Genomic DNA, 19,019 nt, shown 5'->3' on the forward strand with positions numbered 1-19,019 from the left:
GCTCACACCGCTTGCTTGAGGCCCAGCGGGGAAGCCTTGGGTGACGATGCTACGAGGCAGACAGACGTTTCACTCCTCTGCTGTCCTGTCTTTCCCACCCTCCCTCTTTCAGCGGCAAGAGTGGTGCTCAGTCCCTCCCCAGAGGTGCGGGAAGGAGAGGCGGTCACCCTGACGTGCGTCCCCACCAGAAGTGCTGAGGAAAGGACCAGCTACACCTGGTATAAGAACACCAGGTGGCTGACGGAGAGTTCGGAGAACACCCTGGTCCTCCCCGCCGTGAGCAGCCGGGACGCAGGCACTTTCCAGTGTAAGGCCCAGAGCGAGAGAGGCAGCAGCACCTCTCTGGTGGTTGCCCTGCGGGTGCTGTGTAAGTACGACCTCCTTCCCCACCCTTAGCCCTCGGGATATGGCAGAAAGGGGCCGACTTTGTCATTAGGACTGATGCTTACATCAGATGGGGGGCATCTTGGCCGTCCATGCCCTAAAGGCCAGGCTCTGCCCTCGTTTACACCACTGTGACGCCCCAGCGATCCCTGAACGCATGGGGTTACTCCAGATTTACACCAGCGCAGGTAAGAGCAGAATCCAGCCCTGAGAGCTTCTATTAAAGAAGCTGTGCGTTGGTTATCTGACCAATCCAGCTGTGCCATCCTGGCCTTGCTGCTGATGCCAGTAACTTGCCTTCATGCCACGCAACATCCAGCTGAGTTCACGCTAGACAGGACTCGTGAGTTGTCAGCTCGCAGGTGAGATGGAGAGCTGCTCTCTCAGCCATTCATGGTTGGTCAAAACAGGCCCTGGCTGGACTTCTTCACATGAATATTAACTCCGGTGCCAGCCCCAGATTCCACCTGTGGTTATCGCTGTTCATCCTGCCAATCTCTGCCCCCCCACATTGTTTGAGCCGGAAATGGTTGGGTTTGCTTCCTTAACTTTCAAGTAGTGCTGCCGGGTGCTGTTCAGTGGCTGCTACGTTCCACCCCAGAGCTGAACGTGCATTTCAGTGGTGGATGAAGTGTGAGGTGCCCCAGCTTGCGTATGAGTGTACATTTCTGGACTCTGCCAGGAGCATAGTTTCCCATGTAAGACCAGATCCTCGGTCCAGCTCCTGAACGGGTGTCACCTGGAGCAGCTCCTGGGAGGAAATAGTTATGTGGGTCCAGCCCATTGTGGTGGTCTGACTCCCAAAGCCCTGGCCCGGAACATACAGCCTGTCCTATCAATGTGTGCTTGGATGCTCAGGGACCTTCTGCTGCTCCGCTTTCCTGTTCTGGCCAGATTCCTGGCTTGTCTTTGGCTATCTCCTCCATGCCTGAGCAAAGGAGAACTGTGAAGCAACAGCAGGACCTCTTAGAGCACTGACAGGGTTGGCAGGGGGTCACCTGGTTTTCTCTTGATCCGGTTAACAACGATACCTCAATGTTCTGACCCTGCAGTCCCACCCAGACGGCCCCAGATGAGCTCCCTGCTGGAGACACAGGACGGGCACCTGGGCGTTATCCTGTGCACCACTGACAGCGACCCGCCGGCTGAATTAGCCCTGCTCAGAGGAGATGACCTAATAGCTTCCACCCATGGCTCCCACTCGCCGGCTGGCCTGAGGCTCAGGGCGACCGCCTCATACAACAGCTTGAGGGTGGAGATCCACGAGGTGGTACTGGAGGACGAAGGGACCTATGTGTGCACGGCCAGGAACACCTATGGCAACAGCAGCGCCTCAATGCTCTTCACGGCAGAGAGTGAGTGCCCCAGCCAGGCTCCTCTCATGCATGGCACCTGGCGGGAGAGGGACCCAGGCAGGGTCTAGGCCCCTGTGTTGGCAGTAAGGGACAAGTCACATTAACCCTTCGGCTGCTATCACACCCCGCACCAGCCATTCCATGGATCATTGGGGGCGTCACTGGCAAGCCGAGACACATCCCCTGACTCCACCCCCTGAGCAACTTCCCAACAGCTGGGCTGGATACATCTGCTACAGCTGGAAGGGACCCTCTCCTCCAGTCCCCTGCCCTCTTGGCAGGGCCCAGCACCACCCCTGACACCTATTTACTCCAGTCCCTAAATGGCCTCCTCACAGCTTGAGCTCGCAACCCTGGGCTTAGCAGGCCAATGCTCAAACCACTGAGCTGTCCCTCCCCACTTCTAGGTTTACAGTCCATGAGTCCCTGGGTGATTCACTGCTGGTCCTGCCTTAGTAACTCCTGTAGGTGGTGGGGGCCGGTTAATGGCCTGAGGGTGGAATTTGAGAGAATTGATTCATTTGCTGCCAAAAAAAGGGACAATTGTGAGTTTTGCAAAATGTTTGCAAAGCCCCTCAAAGCTGGAGATAGTCCCCAGCTTCGGGATGGGCCAGATTGTCCCATCAGGAGCCCCAGGAGGAATCCCGACTCACTCCGCTGAAAGTGGTAGAATTATTAGGCATTTACGCCATTGTGATTGTGATCAGAATCCTCTCTGTGCCGATGTCCCCCTCCCAAAGCATCAGAGGGACGCGGTCATACAACGTGGGCTGCCCCAGTGGACTCCGCCTCCACCAGCCCCCACCAAACCTCTCACCCATGTCCTGTTGTGCTTGCCCCAGGACTTTTCCTACTCTAGTTTCAATGTCTATTTCCGTTACTGCGGTGTCTCCCGCCTCACAGCATACAGCAGCTAGTGATGGAAAAGACCTCTTCAATGTTCCCTTCCCTGGGGGGCAGGGCTGCTCCCTCCAGCGCACCCCGTAGGGCCCTGTCGAGGCTCGTTTCAAGTGACCCAAGCAGCAGGGCCCCAGCCCTTCTCTTGAGAGATTATTCCGTGGCCACACAGCCAGGCAATCCCTGTTGCTTTGCTCCCCTCCCATTGCTTAAATCCCGAACCCCGTTTCTCTCTCTTTCCCCGCCAGCGGCGAGGATCATTGCCACGCCGGCCTCAGAGGTGCAGGAAGGCCAAGGGGTGAACCTGACCTGCCTAGTGAGCAGCAACTCCTCAGCCGTGCCTAGTTACAGCTGGTACAGAAATGGCCAGTGGCTGTCCCAGGAGCTGGCCAACTCCCTGGTGTTCGCGCCGGTGGTCAGCACAGATGCCGGGGTCTATTACTGCAAGGCATCGAGTAATGGAACGAGCAGAAGCTCCACCCCGGTCTCGCTGAGCGTGCTGTGTAAGTTCCAGGCCTGTTTCGTCTTCAGGGCAGTGGCAGGCTGCTGCAGGGCGGGCTGGGCTAGCCCATGCACGGGGCTCATGCTGAGGGTGTATGCACACCGGGGGTGCCTGCTGGCAGTGTGTGTGTGTGTGTGTGTGTTTGGCTGCGTACTTGTGCTGTGCATGTGTAGAATTGTGTTAGTGCTGGTGGAGGAACGTGCCCCCATGTGCATTGGATGGGAATGTGCATTTGCACGCTCGTGTGTGGGCCAACACGTACGTGCAAGTGTAATCCACACCGCTTCATGCTACGGCTCTGTGCCCAGGAGCGGCCGATTCACATGGCAGGTGAAGACCTGTCATGCCCTCAACTGGGACCTCTGGATCTAAAAGCAGGAGCTGCTGCTGTCTGTGCTCAAACCCCCAGCTCTGTCAGCTCCCGGCTGCTGCAGGCTCATGCACTGCCGCTAGAGGGACCGTGTGCAGCCCTGCGTACCCGTGCGTGACTTGCACACCTATTCAGAGGGAAGCTACCCGTGAAACACTGCGATCAGATGGGACATTGATCACGAGTGACCAGTCCTCATCCAGCCTCCTGCTGTGGTCTAACACGTGCAGTGCGGTCACTTCCCTCCCACAGCCGGGCTGTCTGCTTCAGGGTCCAGACTGCTCGCCTGCCTTTTGAAAACTCACCGCCCGTTTCTTTACACCTCAGAAACTCCTTCTCTCTGGTCTCCTGCCATTGGGCCAGCTTCCCCTCTGCCCTCCACACGGTCCAGTCACTGCACCTGGGACACCTGCTCCGCTGCAGAGCCAGGCACCTGGAACAGCCTCCCAGAGTAGATTAGGGACCAGACTGTTTGTTTAGGGGCTACAGGACAACACTAAACCCAGAGCACAGCTCAGTAAATAGCCCGTCTGTAATTAACCAGCTAGTGCAGGGAGACCAGGTGTGTGTGTACGAACAGGCATAAGCGTGTGTGTGTGTATTGGAGCATGCATGTGGGAGTCTGTTAGAACGCATGCGGACGGGTATTTTAGCATGTGTGTGAGCAGGGCCAGATTTACGCCTCATGCACCTGAAGGCACAGCAGCCTCAGCTCGCAGCTGGCCTTTGTGTTACGCACAGTTTTAGAGAGGGGAGGCCCCCTGGCATGCCAGCACCACTGGGCATATGCCTGCTGCTCAGGAAATCCAGCCCTACATGTCAATGTGTGTGTATTAGACTGCGTGTGCGTATGTTGTACCAGGCATATGAACATGTGCATGTTACTGTGTGTGGGTGCGTGTTTTAACATGCAAGGGAGCACGTGGCTCTGTTTGTGTGATTCTTTCTACTGGAATGGAATCAAAGGTTTTCCTTCCATGTATCATAGCCCTTATACAGCTCACAGCTAATGGTGATTCCCCGCTAGATCAGCCAGTCAAGGAGTGGTCTTCCATCACAGTCTCCCTGGGAGGTTTCTAGTAGCTGTGGTGATGACAATGGGGAGGATCTAGGTGGCCAATGGATGGTCCAGGAGGGAGGTAAGCGGCCTTTAAATAATCCTTAGGACGTTTATAACTTGAGGATGCTCTTTCCTCCAACTCATCAGATGCCCCCCGGAACCCCCACATGACCTCGTTCCTGGAGGTGGAGATGGGCAGGCTGGTCATCATCCAGGGCACGGTGGACAGCAGCCCCCCTGCCCAGCTCTCCCTGTATAAAGGAGACAAACTGGTGGCCTCCACCGGCACCAGGGTCGCAGCTGCCTCGCGGGTCAGTGTCACCTCCTCCCGGAACGCCCTGCGGGTGGAGATCAGGGACATCACGCTGGAGGACGAAGGGAACTATCGCTTCACTGCCACCAATGCGTACGGCACCTCTTCCGCCCAGCTGTACCTCCGCGTGCAAAGTGAGTACGGAGGCAAAGGCCAGCAGGCGTGTGCCATGTGGCCTTCTGGGTGCACCAGGGCTGCGGATCTGTGTGTCCTAGCCCCTGTGGTGCAGCGATGCTCCTTTGGCTGTAGTGCTCCAGGAGCAGCAAGATATGAGTTCAGTTCCTGCTCTCACCCCAAAGCCCCATGGGGACAAGACCCTCCCAGGAAGCCCTGGGCACAGGCCAGGTCCCTTTAAAGGCCCCCCACATACAGACAGAGGACAGTCCACAGCGTCGAACTGGAGAAAAGCCTTCAAGTTTGGCTACTTCCCCGAGGCCCAGGCCAGCTTTCTCAGGCTACAAAACCAGGCTGGGAGCCCTGTGAGGGTGGGGAGTCCTAGAATGCACCCGGCAAGAAAAAGCGTGAGAAGGGCCATGTTCAGGGTTGGCCATCGGTCTTCTGCCCCTAGTTAGAGGCTAAGCTAGGCTGGGCAGGGAATGCCTGTACCGAAGAGAGGAAAGTAGCTCAGCAACTGAGAACTGTTCAGCAGTGGAGCTACCCCTAGGTAAGGACCCAGATGAGTAAATCCCTGTAGCATTCAGGCCTGACTTGTCCATCCCCCCAGGAGAGGAAGAGCCCTCTCTGCATTCAGAGGTCCCTCTGCAGCATACACTGGCCACTGTGGCTTCACTTCCTGTCCTAACTTGTGCGGCACTGCTGCATAAGCAGCTGCCACAGTCCGCTGCAGAGGTGGCAGCAGGGGAATGGTGAGGCCGGATTGCAAAGCACCAATGGGAGCAATCCAGGCAAAGGGGCTGTATTAGTATTCACTGTTATTGCTGACGTCACACCGAGAGGCAGGCGCCGCCCTGCATGGGCAGCCCAAGATCTCCGCCCCGGGAAGCTTACAAACTAAGGACTAGATCTAGGGGGCTTCGCGCTGTCCTCCTTCAAGCAAAGGCACATGAACTTGGTGGAGTGCATGAGAATGGGACGCAGCTGCCAAGCTCTGAGCCAGCCTAGCAAGGGCGGTGTCACGCCCTGGAGTGGGGTACACTGGGGCGGGGGGTGAAGGGGAAGAGGAAAAGCCCTTGCCAGATGATGAGGGAAATTTGGACGAGGCCCAAATCAGAACCCCAGATCCAAAGCCTGAGTTTTAGGGAAGTTTGGGCTTGTTTCTTTAATCAGCCGACACAATGAATGCAACCTGTCTGCCCCAGATTTTGTGGGAGAACGATTTTAGATCCATGTCCCGAGCTGGCTTCCCACACTGGAGACCAAAGGCTGATCCGAACTGCACCCATGCATGGCTTCAGACCCAAACTTGGCCTGCCTGGCCCAACGAGGGAGGGAACAAAGTTAGGATTCAATTTGCTGCCAAGATCCACGTGTTGTTCTCTTTCTCTTCTGCGACTCATCCCGTGATCTAGCGGCCAGAGTTCTCGTTAACCCCTCCACGGAAGTGCGGGAAGGGGACGATGTCTCCATGACCTGCGACGTGACAGGAAATGCTCCAGAGGGCTCCATCTACACCTGGTACAAAAACAGCCACCGGATTCAGGAGAGCGCTGAGAGCTCCCTGGCCTTCTCACGCATAACCAGTGGGGATACCGGCTCCTACCACTGCAAAGCTCGCAGCCCTGAGGGAACCAGCAGCAGCATCTCCCCAGCCGTCAGCTTACACGTGTCATGTGAGTGATCTTGTTTTTCCTTGGCTGGCTTGATCCAGTTCTTACAGAGGTCTATGAACAGCCTCCCATTGATGTGAATGGATACTGGAGCAACCTTTGCATCACAGCACTGGCCAACTGCTCACCAGGCTGAATGCACTGCGTTTCTCCAGAGCCATGGCTGCAAGAGGCATATTCAAGGAGTTGGCTGGAAACTTTTCCATCAGAGATGTTCCCGTCAGAAAATGCTGCAAAGCGTTTTGCAGAAACGGGTCATCTTTGGTGACAGTTAGTTTTGAAACGAAAACGTAAAAGGAGCATTTCAGTAGAGTGGTGTGCGCCATTGCAGCCTTTTCAGAACAGAACGTTTGGCTTTTCCACTTCGACGTGAGTTTGTGGTTTAGGTGTCTTCAGCGTTTATTACAAAATAGAGGAACATAAAATGAAAACAAAGAGGCAAAATCAGCATTTCAGTTGTGTCAAGACAAACAGTTTTCATTGATCCGCAACTTTATTTTTTTTTCTTCAGAATTTTGGTTCATGGTAAATTTCAGAATTCTTTTTTTTTTTACATTCTGGAATTCAGGACCTTTCAAATTCATGAAACTCCCCCCGAAACGAAAACACCCAATTTGTGGCCATCTCTGTTACTGCCACCTTCAGCTTTAAGAGATGAAGGGCTGCATTTTTCCCACCCAGCAAAAATTTTCAGGAGCTCGAACAATTTTCCCATCCTGAATCTGAATCAAACACTAAAAATCTCAAGATGTTTTTGTAGACTGAAAACACAAAACAACAAAACCAAACTTCAGTTTCAGGTCAATGGAAATATTTCATTTGGATCTTTTCAAAACTCTTTTGATTTTGAACTTTCCTTTCAGCGTTAGCTTTTTAAAAGTCTAGCTCGCTGGGGCGGGGTATCAAAATAAAATGACATTTTGAACTCAAAACTAGACATTTTTGTCTTAAACCTTTGGAAGCTTTTTTTTTTTTCCCAAACATTCTTCAAGGTTGGAGATTTGTTGAAACCAGCTCTGTTTTGCAAGCAGTTCTGTTTTCAATGAATCATCATTTTCGACCCCCCAAAAATTGCATCGAAAAGTCCCGATCAGCTTTAGTAACAGGTGTCAACCACAAATATTAATTAAAATGTGTTTGCTGAGGAATCTGTCATTTACCTTTTCAGATGGGAATTGGGGAGGGGGCCTGATCAGATTCTTCTGGGTGGATCTGCTTTTCCTCCTACTTCTGTGCTTGAGTGCGAGCCCGTGCCTGCACGGGAAGGTTTCCCCTGGAGAGCTGACATGATAAAATGATTAACAGATGAAGGTTTGTGAGGGGAGATGGGATCCAGAATAGATGTTTCAAGCCACAGATGGTGAAGGGTGAGCTGGTGAAATAGGCTGGCCACCGGGAGACAATGCTTTGTGGATCAAAGAAGGAGTCATGGTATTAGAGGCCCAAGAGGAAAGCAAGTGCCGAGCCTGTTTGCTGGGCCTTAATGCTCGTGTCTTGCCCCAACAGATCCACCCCGGGAGCCCCAGCTGACCTCCTTCCTGGAGACACAGGGTGGGCAGCTGGGGGTTCTCCAGTGCATGGTTGATAGTGACCCGCAGTCGGAGTTAGCTCTGCTCAGAAGAGGTGAACTCATAGCTTCCACCACTGGCTCCCACGCTGCCGCTGGGCAGCGAGTCAGCGTCTCCTCATCACACAACAGCTTGAAGGTGGAGATCCAGGCCGTGGTACTGGAGGATGAAGGAGAGTATGTGTGTTCTGCTAGTAACGCATACGGCAACGCAACCACCTCCCTGAACTTCACTGCAGAGAGTGAGTGTGATGTTCTCCTCTGCGCCCACAGGAATAGGACTCACCCAGCCTGCCACCTGTCCCCCTACTTCTGCTGTAGCCACCCACCCAGCTGCCAACCTGCCTCCCTTTTGTAGCTGTAGAGCCCTCCAGCCATCCCCCTCCACACCCGCTATGCACCCGTCCATGTGTACCTACCTGTCTGTCCATCCCTCCACGTGTACCATACCTACCTACCTGTCCATCCCTCCACGTGTACCATACCTACCTATCTACCTGTCCATCCATTCCCCTGTGTCCATCCCTCCATGTGTACCATACCTACCTACCTACCTGTCCATCCATCTCCCTGTGTCCATCCTTCCACGTGTACCATACCTACCTACCTACCTGTCCATTCATCCCCATCCACACCCCTGTATGCCCCCATCCACATGTACCTACCTGTCTGTCTATCCATCCCCATTCATCCCCATGTATGGAGCTATCCACACGTACCATAACGACCTATCTGTCCATCCATCTCCATCCAGTATCTAGGCTGCCACCCACCTGCATACCGCTGTATAAGTGCATCAATCCCCCTACATGCCCTATCTAGCTATCTAGCTATCTCTCCTTATATACCCCTGTATCCATCCTCTTACATTCCCCTATACCCATCCATCCATTCACCTAAATACCCCTGGTGTCTACTTGTCTGTGCAGTCACTTGCATAGTCCTATTTATCTATCCACCGTTCCCCATATTATCCCTGTACTTATCAATTTAATCCCTGCATTTCCATCAATACTCCTATAACCCTTCTGCTGGAAGGAGTCGGCAGCAGCCAGGGCCAGGTTCAACATCTAGGGATTCCTTTTCATCCATCTTGCACAGAACCAGCTCAAATACCCACCCAGTAGCCTGGGAAATTCACACCCCCACCTCGTGGGCGCCTCGGAGAGGCAATGCTTTCTCATTCGCCAGCACAGAGTCTGAGTCTAGAAAAGAAACTTTTAATGAAAGAGGCATAAGCTTGGGAAAATCCCACACCCAGAGTTCATAACCAACCCTTAGGTAACTGTCCCAGCACAAATGGATTGAGCAGTGTCCTTGGCCTCTCACGCTCACCAGTCCAATACCGTAACCAGCCAATTCACACACCCAACATTTCTCCATACCTGCCTTCAAGTGCCCCACTTCCAACTCAGTCCAGCCTGTGCAGGCCCTGACACATCACCCTGATGCATTCTCTCATGGAATCTGAGGCAATGTCACCTTTGCACTGGTCTGGTGTTCTGCTTGCTCTCTACCAGCTGCCCAACTAGCTGCTCCTACCAGCCACCCACTGCTTCTCTTACCAGCTGTCTGCCGGTCACACCTGCCCGCTGCTCCTACCAGCCATTCACTTGTCACCCACTGCTGTCTTGTGGGTTTTGCTGTAGGCAAAACCCTGTGACTCCAGCTCTCCATTGCTTCTGCTGCAGTGATTTCAGCTCATAGTGGCATTCAGCTGCCACCCTGTGAGTTCACTCTCAATCTCAGTATCCAGCAAAGCAGAGTCTCATTAAAGATACAAACCTCACTAATATCCCATTCTATCTTTGAACAGTGGGGTGGGGGGAAAGCCAGTCCAACCATGCTTATAGCTATATGGACAAGTCTTAGGCAGGGCCAAGGCACTCAGCCCGCTGGTTCTGCCAATAACCCCTCCCCCTTTCACTTTACAATGCTTAGAGAAAAGCCCTGTGCAATCCTTGTCTTACACAGTGATGACAACTGCCCTGTACCCCCACAACAACTTCTAGCATTGGTGAGAGTTCACAATTCTTACACGGGGTGTTAGCATGCATAGCGATTTTACAGCAACGTGTTTACAATAGACAAAATCCCATGGCTTTCTTGCTACCCATTAGCCTTTGTTTGCAAGGTATTACATATGCACACCTTTGTATTTTCATGCAAATGATCTCTAAAAGCCACATTCCTTACACTCCAGTATCCCTCCATCAGTCCCCCACATGCCCACTGTATACACCTCTATATATTCCCATCTGTTTATCCAGCCCCATACACCATTTCTATCAACCTATCTGTCTGTCTGTCTATTCTCATGGTAAAGAACCATTTTCTCACCTTATTCTTTTCTCCCAGCTGCCAGGGTCTGGATCTCTCCTTCCCCTACTGTCCGTGAAGGGGAAGCTGTTAACCTGACCTGTGTGGCTGACAGTGATACCCCGGGGATGCTACACTACACCTGGTATAAGAACAATGTATGGTTTCGGGAGGGCCCTGCCAGGTTGCTCGGGTTTCCCAAGGTCACTGCCGCTGATGCTGCGTCCTACCACTGCACAGTGAAGACTCAGGAGAGGGTTAGAAGCTCTTCCCCTGGAACTTTGAATGTCCTCTGTAAGTTCTTTGCATGATGAACTTTGCAAGATCCAGAGAAAAGTGCTCCTGTGCATCCACCAGCCCAGCCCAGTCCACCGGCGCTAGAAAGGGGAGCTGCATAAGCGACCCATACCTTGGTAGGGAACGGAGTGTGCGCCTTCTTCTGAAGCATCCTGCTTTGGCCATTGTTGGGAACAAGCCCCTGGGGTTGGTGGATCTACGGTCTGATCAGCAGGGCAAAGCCCATGTCCGTAGAGGGACCCCTGTTACAGCACAGTGTAGTCGCCCCTACCCCGTGCCCGGTCTCTAGAAAGCGGACAATGGCCCATGGTTCATGCCCATCGAAACCATACATGGCGTAAAGGCATCCAGACATTAGCAAGAGAGGTGTGTGACTTGAGCCTTTAAATTGGAGCTATCCCCTGGGAACTGGGGGTTTGAAGGATCTGGGAAGTGTCCAGGAAGAGGCAGGAGCTAGTCTGGGAGCCAGGGAAGTTTTCCTTGTCCCATCCTCACTTCCTGGAGCATAAATTTGCACCAAGGTCCAGGGCACCTGGAGTCAGCTGGTAGAGGACATGTCAGGTAGGTAGCAGGGAGGTGGGTGGGTGGAGCACAAGGTGGGGAGGTCAGGCAGCTGCAAAGGGTCACATCTTGGCGTGGAATTGGTTGGACAGGGACAGGACTGGGACTGAGTGAGGTTCAGCTGGAAACTTGGTAAATTCAGAATTTGCCAAATCTCATAGAAAGCCAGAACCTGCAGCTTGCTTTGCTGCCTCCAGCCCAGCCTCACCTGGCCCTGGAGAAGTTGGGAAACATCCTGAATTTTTTTCGTCTTTTTCAAAAGTCCCGGAGGAAAAAAAAATGAGATTTTTTTTTTTTACAAAAACCAAAGAGAACAATGGTTCGTTTTCAAAATCGCTTTTCATTAAATATTTTCTTATTGTGAAAACCAAACATGGCTGGTTAGCTTGTAATTTACGGAGCTATTTTTTTAAAAAACAAAAGGCCAAACAACGACAGAAACATTTTTGTGTTTTGGTTTCATGTGGGAAAACAGAAAAGTGACACTAATTTTTTTTCCAACTTGTCATTTAGAAATGTTGTCCATAGGTTCATAGATTTGACCATGTGTTCATCTGTTCTGATCTCCTGTCTAACACGGGCCCGAGACCTGCCCCAGAATAATTCCCAGTGTAGTGCTGTTAGGCAAACACCCCAGCTTGATTTAAAAACCCCTAGTGATGGAGACTCCACCATGACCCTTAATAAGTTGTTCCAAGGGTTAATTACACTCACCATTCAAAGGGTATGGCTTATTTCAAGCCTACATTTGTCTAGTTTTAACTTCCGGCCTTTGGCTCACATTAGACTTTTGTCTGCTAGACTGAAGACCCCATTGTTAAATATTTGTTCCCTATATAGGTACGTATGGACTGTGATCAAGTCACCTCAAGTTTCTCACAAAACTAAGGCTCTGTCTACACTAGAGAGTTTTGTCGAGAGAAGGGGCCTTCTGGGAGTGCCTACACATTTAAAGCATTCTGTCGACAACGTCTCGACAGCACTCTGCATTTGCCTCGGCAGTATTATCCCTCAGAAAAAATTGAGGCATGATAATCTGTCGACAGAGAGGACTTCTGGTTGCTCGGCAGCCCTCTATGCAGAGGTGCCATTCTGCTTTCTGGCACCAGAGGGCAGGGCAGTCTGGCAGTTCTCTGGCCACAGAGCAAGTTGTGTGTCCATTCAATCTATTGACAAAGGTTCTGTCCAGATTTCCCTGTGGACAGTAACTTCTGTCGACAGGTGCTTCTCCTGTAGGCATAGCCTAGGCGATTGGGCAACAAAATGGCAAAAGAATTTTAATATCGATAAATGTAAACTAATGCACATCGGGAAAATAATCCCAGCTATGCATACAAAATGATGGGGACTAATTTAGCCATAACCACTCAAGAGAGAGCTCTTGAAATCATTCTGGAGATTTATATGAAAATATCCACACAGTGTGCAGCAACAGTCAGAAAAGCAAACAGAATTAGGAATAATTTAAAAAGGGGTAGCGAATAAGACAGAGAATATCTTATTGACTCGATATAAATCCCTGGCACGCCCACATCTGGAATAATGTGTACAGATGTGGTCACTTCATCTCAAAAAAGATATCTTGGCATTGAAAAAGGTTCAGAAAACAGCAGCTAAAATGATGAGGGGTTTGGAGCAGGTGCCATGTGAACAGAGATGAAAAAGACAGGGGCTTTTCGGCTTAGAAAAGTGGAGACCAAGCAGGGGATCTGATAGTGGTCTCTAAAACCATGACAGGAGTGGAGAAAGTGAATAAGGAACAGTTACTTGTTTGTTTCCATAACATAAGAACTAGGGGTCACCCAATTACATTAATGGGTAACAGGTTTAAAACAAACAAAAAGCAAACAGCAGTCCTGTAGCACTTTAAAGACTAACAAAATAATTTATTAGGTGATAAACTTCTGTGGGGTAGCCCCATGACAGCTAATTATCTAATAAATGATGCTCTAGTCTTAAGAACATAAGAATGGCCATACCGGGTCAGACCAAATGTCCATCTAACCCAGTATCCTGTCTGCCGACAGTAGCCAATGCCAGGTGCCCCAGAGGAGGTGAACCGAAGGCAATGATCAAGTGATTTGTCTCCTGCCATCCATCTCCCGCCTTCAACAAAAAGCTAGGGGCACCATACCTTACCCCTTGCTAATAGCCACCTAGGGATCTAACCTCCAAATGTTTATCGAGCTCTTTTTTAAACTCTGTTAGAGTCCTGGCCTTCACAGCGTCCTCTGGCAAGGAGTTCCACAGGTTGACTGTGCGCTATGTGAAGAAAAATTTTCTTTTATTAGTTTTGAACCTGCTACCCATTAATCTCATTTGGTGTCCTCTACTTCTTATATTATGGGAACAAGTAAATAACTTTTCTGTATTCACTTTCTCCACGCCATTCATGATTTTATATACCTCTATCCTATCGCCCCTCAGTCTCCTCTTTTCTAGACTGAAAAGTCCCAGTCTCTCTAGCCTTTCCTCACATGGGACCCGTTCCAAACCCTTCATCATTTTAGTTGCCCTTTTCTGAACCTTTTCTAACGCCAACATATCTTTTTTGAGGTGAGGAGACCACATCTGCACACAGTACTCAAGATGTGGGCGTACCATAGTTTTATATAGGGGAAGTAAGATATTCTTTAGAGTACTACCGGACTGCTTTTTTGTTTTGGGAAGATACAGACGAACACGGCTCCCTCTCTGTGACTAAACAAGAGGAAGTTTTTCTTGATGCAGCACATGGTTGGCCTGTGGAACTCCTCGCCAGAGGATGTTATGAAGACCAGGACTTTAGCAGGGTTCAAAAAAGAACTGGATACATTTATGGAGGGTAGCTGCATCAATGGCTATTAGCCAGGATGGGTAGGAATGGTGTCCAAGCCTCTGTTTGTCAGAGGCTGGAAATGGATGACAGGAGAAGGACCACTCAGTGAGTACCTGTTCTGTTTACTCCTTCTACAGCACCTGGCATCGGCCGCTGTCGGAAGACAGGATGCTGGGCTCGATGGGCCTCTGGTCTGACCCAGCCGCTCTTACGTTCTGTTTGTTGAGTTAAAGAAATTGATCTCGTTGAGCCTGTTGCCCAGCTCCACTTAACGGCCAACCTCAGGTCCCCCCCAAAACTCAGCCAACAAATGCAGGGTCCTCCTCACTTCAGTCTGTCCCGCAGATCAAGTGCAGAGCCGAGGAAGTGGAGGGAGTGTCACCCCTGCACCTATGTGTGATTCACTGTCCCAGGTAGTGGTACCTACACCACCTCAGAGAGAAAGAATAAGTGTCCTCTACAGCCCAGGGTGAGAGTCAGCTGGTCCTTAGCTCAAGCTGTAGAGATGCCTGTCCTGAGGTCCCAGGTTTGAGCACCCCTGTGGGCAGTTACCTGAGCGCCTCTAAAACTGGCACATGACGTCAGGTTTGAATTCTGAACTGAGTTTGCATTGTGGACACTCTAGCCCTGTCTGTGTCCATTGTCCACGACTCTTAATGCCAAAGAGTTCCCTGCAGTGATGTTGGCAAAAGCGGAGAATCTGAAGTGGATTGTAGAGAATATGGAGGAAAAGCAAGTTTGATGTTTTTCATTTTTTTGGCCCAGAAACCTGATTCCTAGAGTCACGCTAACCCCAACAGGGAGCAACGACATGCCATGTGACGGCCAGGTGTCCAATCAACACAGCTCGATTTCTTATACTTAACACTCATCGTGAACAGCTTATAAATGATCTACGGGCCGACAGTCAGTCACTGAAATGACCGGCCATGTCGTTCTGATTAGCGACAGAATTCAGGGAAAAGAGGCAAAGGGAACCGAATGAATGGTCTATGACAAATTGCTCACCCAGCTCTGGTAACGAGTCCTTCGGGAACCTTGCTTGGTCCTAGCTCACTGATTCATTGAGTTCCAAGCCAGAAGAGGCCACCTGTATAGCACAAGCCAGGGAATTCCACCCCCTGAGGAGTACTGACACCACACTAGAGTTCTGAGGTGAAACTAAATCCTCCTTCCTTGTAGATCCGCCCAGGAACCTCCGGGCGAAGTCCTTCCTGGAGACGCGAGATGGGAAGGTCGCCATCATTGCCTGCGCCGTAGACAGTAACCCACTGTCAGAGCTGGCCCTGCGCAGAGCGGATGAGCTGGTTGCTTCTGATTCCTCCCGAGGTGAAGGGGCCTCCGGAGGGAGGTCACACAGCTCGTCCTCTCCTAACTCCTTGAAACTGGAGATCAGGAGCGTCACCCTGGAGGATGAAGGGACGTATGTGTGCTTGGCAAACAATGAGCTAGGGGAAGCCAGCACCTCTGTGCACTTCAGCATAGAGAGTGAGTATGGGGTTCATCCCTCCAGTGCTGCTAAGGAGGGAATTTGGGGCAGACCCCCTCCCCCATTGCCTTTCCCCCACACCAGGGAGTGGGATCTTCCTGCCTCTTTTGGTGGGGTTTCTTCTGACCAGGAGAGTGCTAACTGGGCAAAGAGGCAGCAGAGCTGTCCCACCAGCGTAGGGGTGGGGAGACACCAGGAGGCAGGCATGGCTGAAAGATGCTGTGCTGCAGCTGTCTCCGGCTGGTGGGTATGGATTGTTGCCTGGTGTGTAGCCTAGAGCAGCCCCTACGCTGCTGTAATCTATGCCAGGGCTGGAGTAGAAATAGGCAGATGATCAGGGATCTGTACCATTCTGGTTTCTTCCACAGCTGTGAGGATTGTCATCCAGCCAGGGCCTGACGTACACGAGGGGGACCTCATCACGCTGACCTGTGAGGACACCAGTTCCTGGCCAAGCACTGCTTACACCTGGTACAAGAACACCAAATGGCTGACGGAGGGCCCTGCCAGTACCCTCACAATCCGCAATGCAGCTGCTGCGGATGCCGGCTCATACTCCTGCACGGCTCACAATGACCAGGGAAGAAGGACATCTCTTCCCACAGCCTTGCGCGTACACTGTAAGTTGCTGGCCGGTTAGATAACGTGACGTTGGAGGCAGGCAATCGAATTCCCGTTGAGGGTGACTCTGGTCACAGAACAAGGGACGAGGGATCATTGTATGGGGAAGGGGCGATATTTCCCTGCTGAAAACAGCCTAAGTGGGTCAACTTCTGGAAACATGATTTAGCTTTAACTATCTTAACTGGAAACATCACCCACACTAGAGAGAGGCAGTTTTGTCCCCCTCTGATGGCTGGGCCACATCAGAGGTTGACGCGTCTGCCATTTCCGTTTGGTATTGAATGAGCTTTGTCCTTTTGCTCCTGCTTTTAGCCCGGTAAACGCTGGGTTCTAATCCTGCTGCTGGCCCAAGTGAGTCAGTTATCGAAACATACTGGGCCGGAACCTGCTTCCAGTGGTGGCAGTGTAAATCCAGGAGAATGCAATTTCTCCCAAGCAGTTTTGTCCTAGGGAGACGCAGAGGCCACTGAGTAATTTAGCTCCTACAGTGGCAGGTGCCTTTGAAATAACGGGGAGGGAACGAGACTGTCTCTGGTGCAGCTCCTCTGCATATACACTAGTGTAAAGGAGGTTGGAACATGTTATACAGCATCTGCTGTAGCATTCTGTTAGCAGTGGGCACCGCCGCCGGGCTTTGCTGTCTGCCTGTACCTCCACGCTGGCCTGGAGGGCCTAATCCAGAGGAGAGAGAGGAGACGCTCATCCACTCTGGCCCATGCCACATTCGGCCTCACTGCTGTGACTGTCAGCGGGAGACAATCAAAGCCTGTTCCTAGCAGCTAGGTTCAGACTCCCATCACTTCACACAGGTCACTGGACAGTCATGATATACCCATGACTTCAGGTGACAACAGAGCTAGGCTGAGAGTAGACCAACGCCCTGGGGTTGTAGAGTCACATCAGTACCACCTGGGAACTCTGTACCAAAGGCTTTTTCATTGGAGACAACCAAATTCTCCCAGCTGCAACGCTTCAAGGGAAGGGGTCAGTGTCAATGAATTTCTATTTCAAACACGTTTGAAAAGGCATTTCTCGGTTGTTGAAGCATCCCATCTGGACATTTTCTAAATGTTTTTTGGTTCGAAATGATTTCCTGTTTAGAAATTTAAGTTAACCGAAGCTACAAAACTGGTAAAAATTATGAATCAATCCACACATAAACCAAACATATCCACAAATTATGGCGATCACGTTTTGATCGAGAGGCTCAGAAATAAATTTCAGATCTTTGGTTTGCAAACGTTTTCGAGCCTCCAATTTTTCACCTTGGTTTGCGACAAGAATTTTTTAAATCTCAAGAATTCCTGAAGGCCAGGAAGACCTTGTCCTGTCTAGTGCTGTTCCATAACCCCTGCCAGTCCTCAGAGCTGCCCGGCCGGACTGAGCAATCCTCTTCAAGGAGAAAGTCTTTGTTTTCCATTCTCATCCCTTCAGATGCCCCAAGGAAGCCTTCGCTGAGCTCCTTCCTAGATGCCCAGGATGGGCGCCAGGCCATCATCCAGTGCACTGTCGACAGCCACCCCCCATCAGATATCGCCTTGTACAGAGGAGACAAACTCACACTCATGGCTTCCACCTGGGGCTCTCCTGGCTCCCCCAGCCAGCGACTGAGCATTCAGGTGTCCCACAACTCCTTGAAGGTGGAGATGAAGGACGTCATTTTGGAGGACGCAGGCCAGTACCTCTGCTCGGCTAACAACACCTACGGTGCTGCCACAGCATCTGTACTCTTCAGTGTGGAGGGTGAGTGTGAGCATGCGGTGACCTCTCCCATGTGTGACTTGAGCCTTAAAAGGGGAGCTATCCCTTGGGAACTGGGGTTTTGAAGGATCTGGGAAGTGTCCAGGAAGAGGTAGGAGCTAGTCTGGGAGCCGAGGAAGTTTTCCTTGTCCCATCCTCACTCCCTGCAGGCGACTGGGGGTTTGGGTTCAGAGCCAGAGCGTGGGGCCAGGTTCTGGATCCTGTGTACCTTCCTGCAGCTCTGGGGGAAACTGAGGCTGAAATCCTGCTCTGAGCATCCCGGCCGATTCGTGTGTGGAGCTCGGTGCTGGCACTACAGGCTCAGGCTGAGAGTTGCAAAGAGGCCTAGGGGATTTAGACACATATCTGCCAATAACGTGACTGACAGAAAATGAGTAAGGTTATGTCCTTCCCGAAGTGGGTCCGGTAAAAGCTGTTACTTCCCCCATCTTGTCTCTCTAACGTCCTGGGATGATGTGGCTTCACCACTGCAAAATCCCCTAAGCTCTTCCCCCCTGTGCTGTCTGCATTTGCACCCTCAGTGGCCTTGTCATGTACCCAACACACGTGTTTCTCCATGACGAGGTGTCCCTGCTCTGTCCTGGAGGGACCACTCAGCTGTGAGCAGATAGCTCATTTCTTTGGTCCATTCAAAGGGGCCCAGAAGGGTTGCAATCAGAGCCAGCTACGGGGGTGGGTTTTGTGGCATCTGTCCATGGGGAGCTGGGCTTAGACCCCTCCAAATAGCCATCAGGAGGAACTTGTGATGGGTCTCTCCCAGGGTGCCACTTGAACTGGGGTGCCACTGGGCTCCCTCCCACGCTGGGCTGCTGTGACAAGCTGCACGCCCTCTGGGCTGCACTTCCGCCAGCATTCACACAGGTAGGGACGCACCCAGCTGCAGGTCCTGCAGAGGCTGTAACCACCAGCTTCCCA

The 19,019-nt window shown here is 51.6% G+C and overlaps 1 protein-coding gene across 1 annotated transcript in view; it reads left to right on the forward strand.

Moving 5' to 3' along the window:
- Nucleotides 1-19,019, forward strand: part of SIGLEC1 (sialic acid binding Ig like lectin 1) — a 51,247-nt gene that overhangs the window by 21,333 nt on the left and 10,895 nt on the right. Inside the window, exons 8-17 of the mRNA XM_074991641.1 lie at nt 113-367; nt 1,437-1,739; nt 2,885-3,139; nt 4,716-5,015; nt 6,411-6,671; nt 8,175-8,477; nt 10,594-10,848; nt 15,413-15,718; nt 16,088-16,339; nt 17,778-18,086. Coding sequence (XP_074847742.1) covers nt 113-367; nt 1,437-1,739; nt 2,885-3,139; nt 4,716-5,015; nt 6,411-6,671; nt 8,175-8,477; nt 10,594-10,848; nt 15,413-15,718; nt 16,088-16,339; nt 17,778-18,086 — 2,799 coding nt within the window. The remainder of the gene's footprint in view (nt 1-112; nt 368-1,436; nt 1,740-2,884; nt 3,140-4,715; nt 5,016-6,410; nt 6,672-8,174; nt 8,478-10,593; nt 10,849-15,412; nt 15,719-16,087; nt 16,340-17,777; nt 18,087-19,019) is intronic.

The sequence above is a fragment of the Carettochelys insculpta genome, chromosome 4 (assembly GCF_033958435.1).
Source record: "Carettochelys insculpta isolate YL-2023 chromosome 4, ASM3395843v1, whole genome shotgun sequence".
Taxonomy (NCBI): Eukaryota; Metazoa; Chordata; order Testudines; family Carettochelyidae; genus Carettochelys; species Carettochelys insculpta.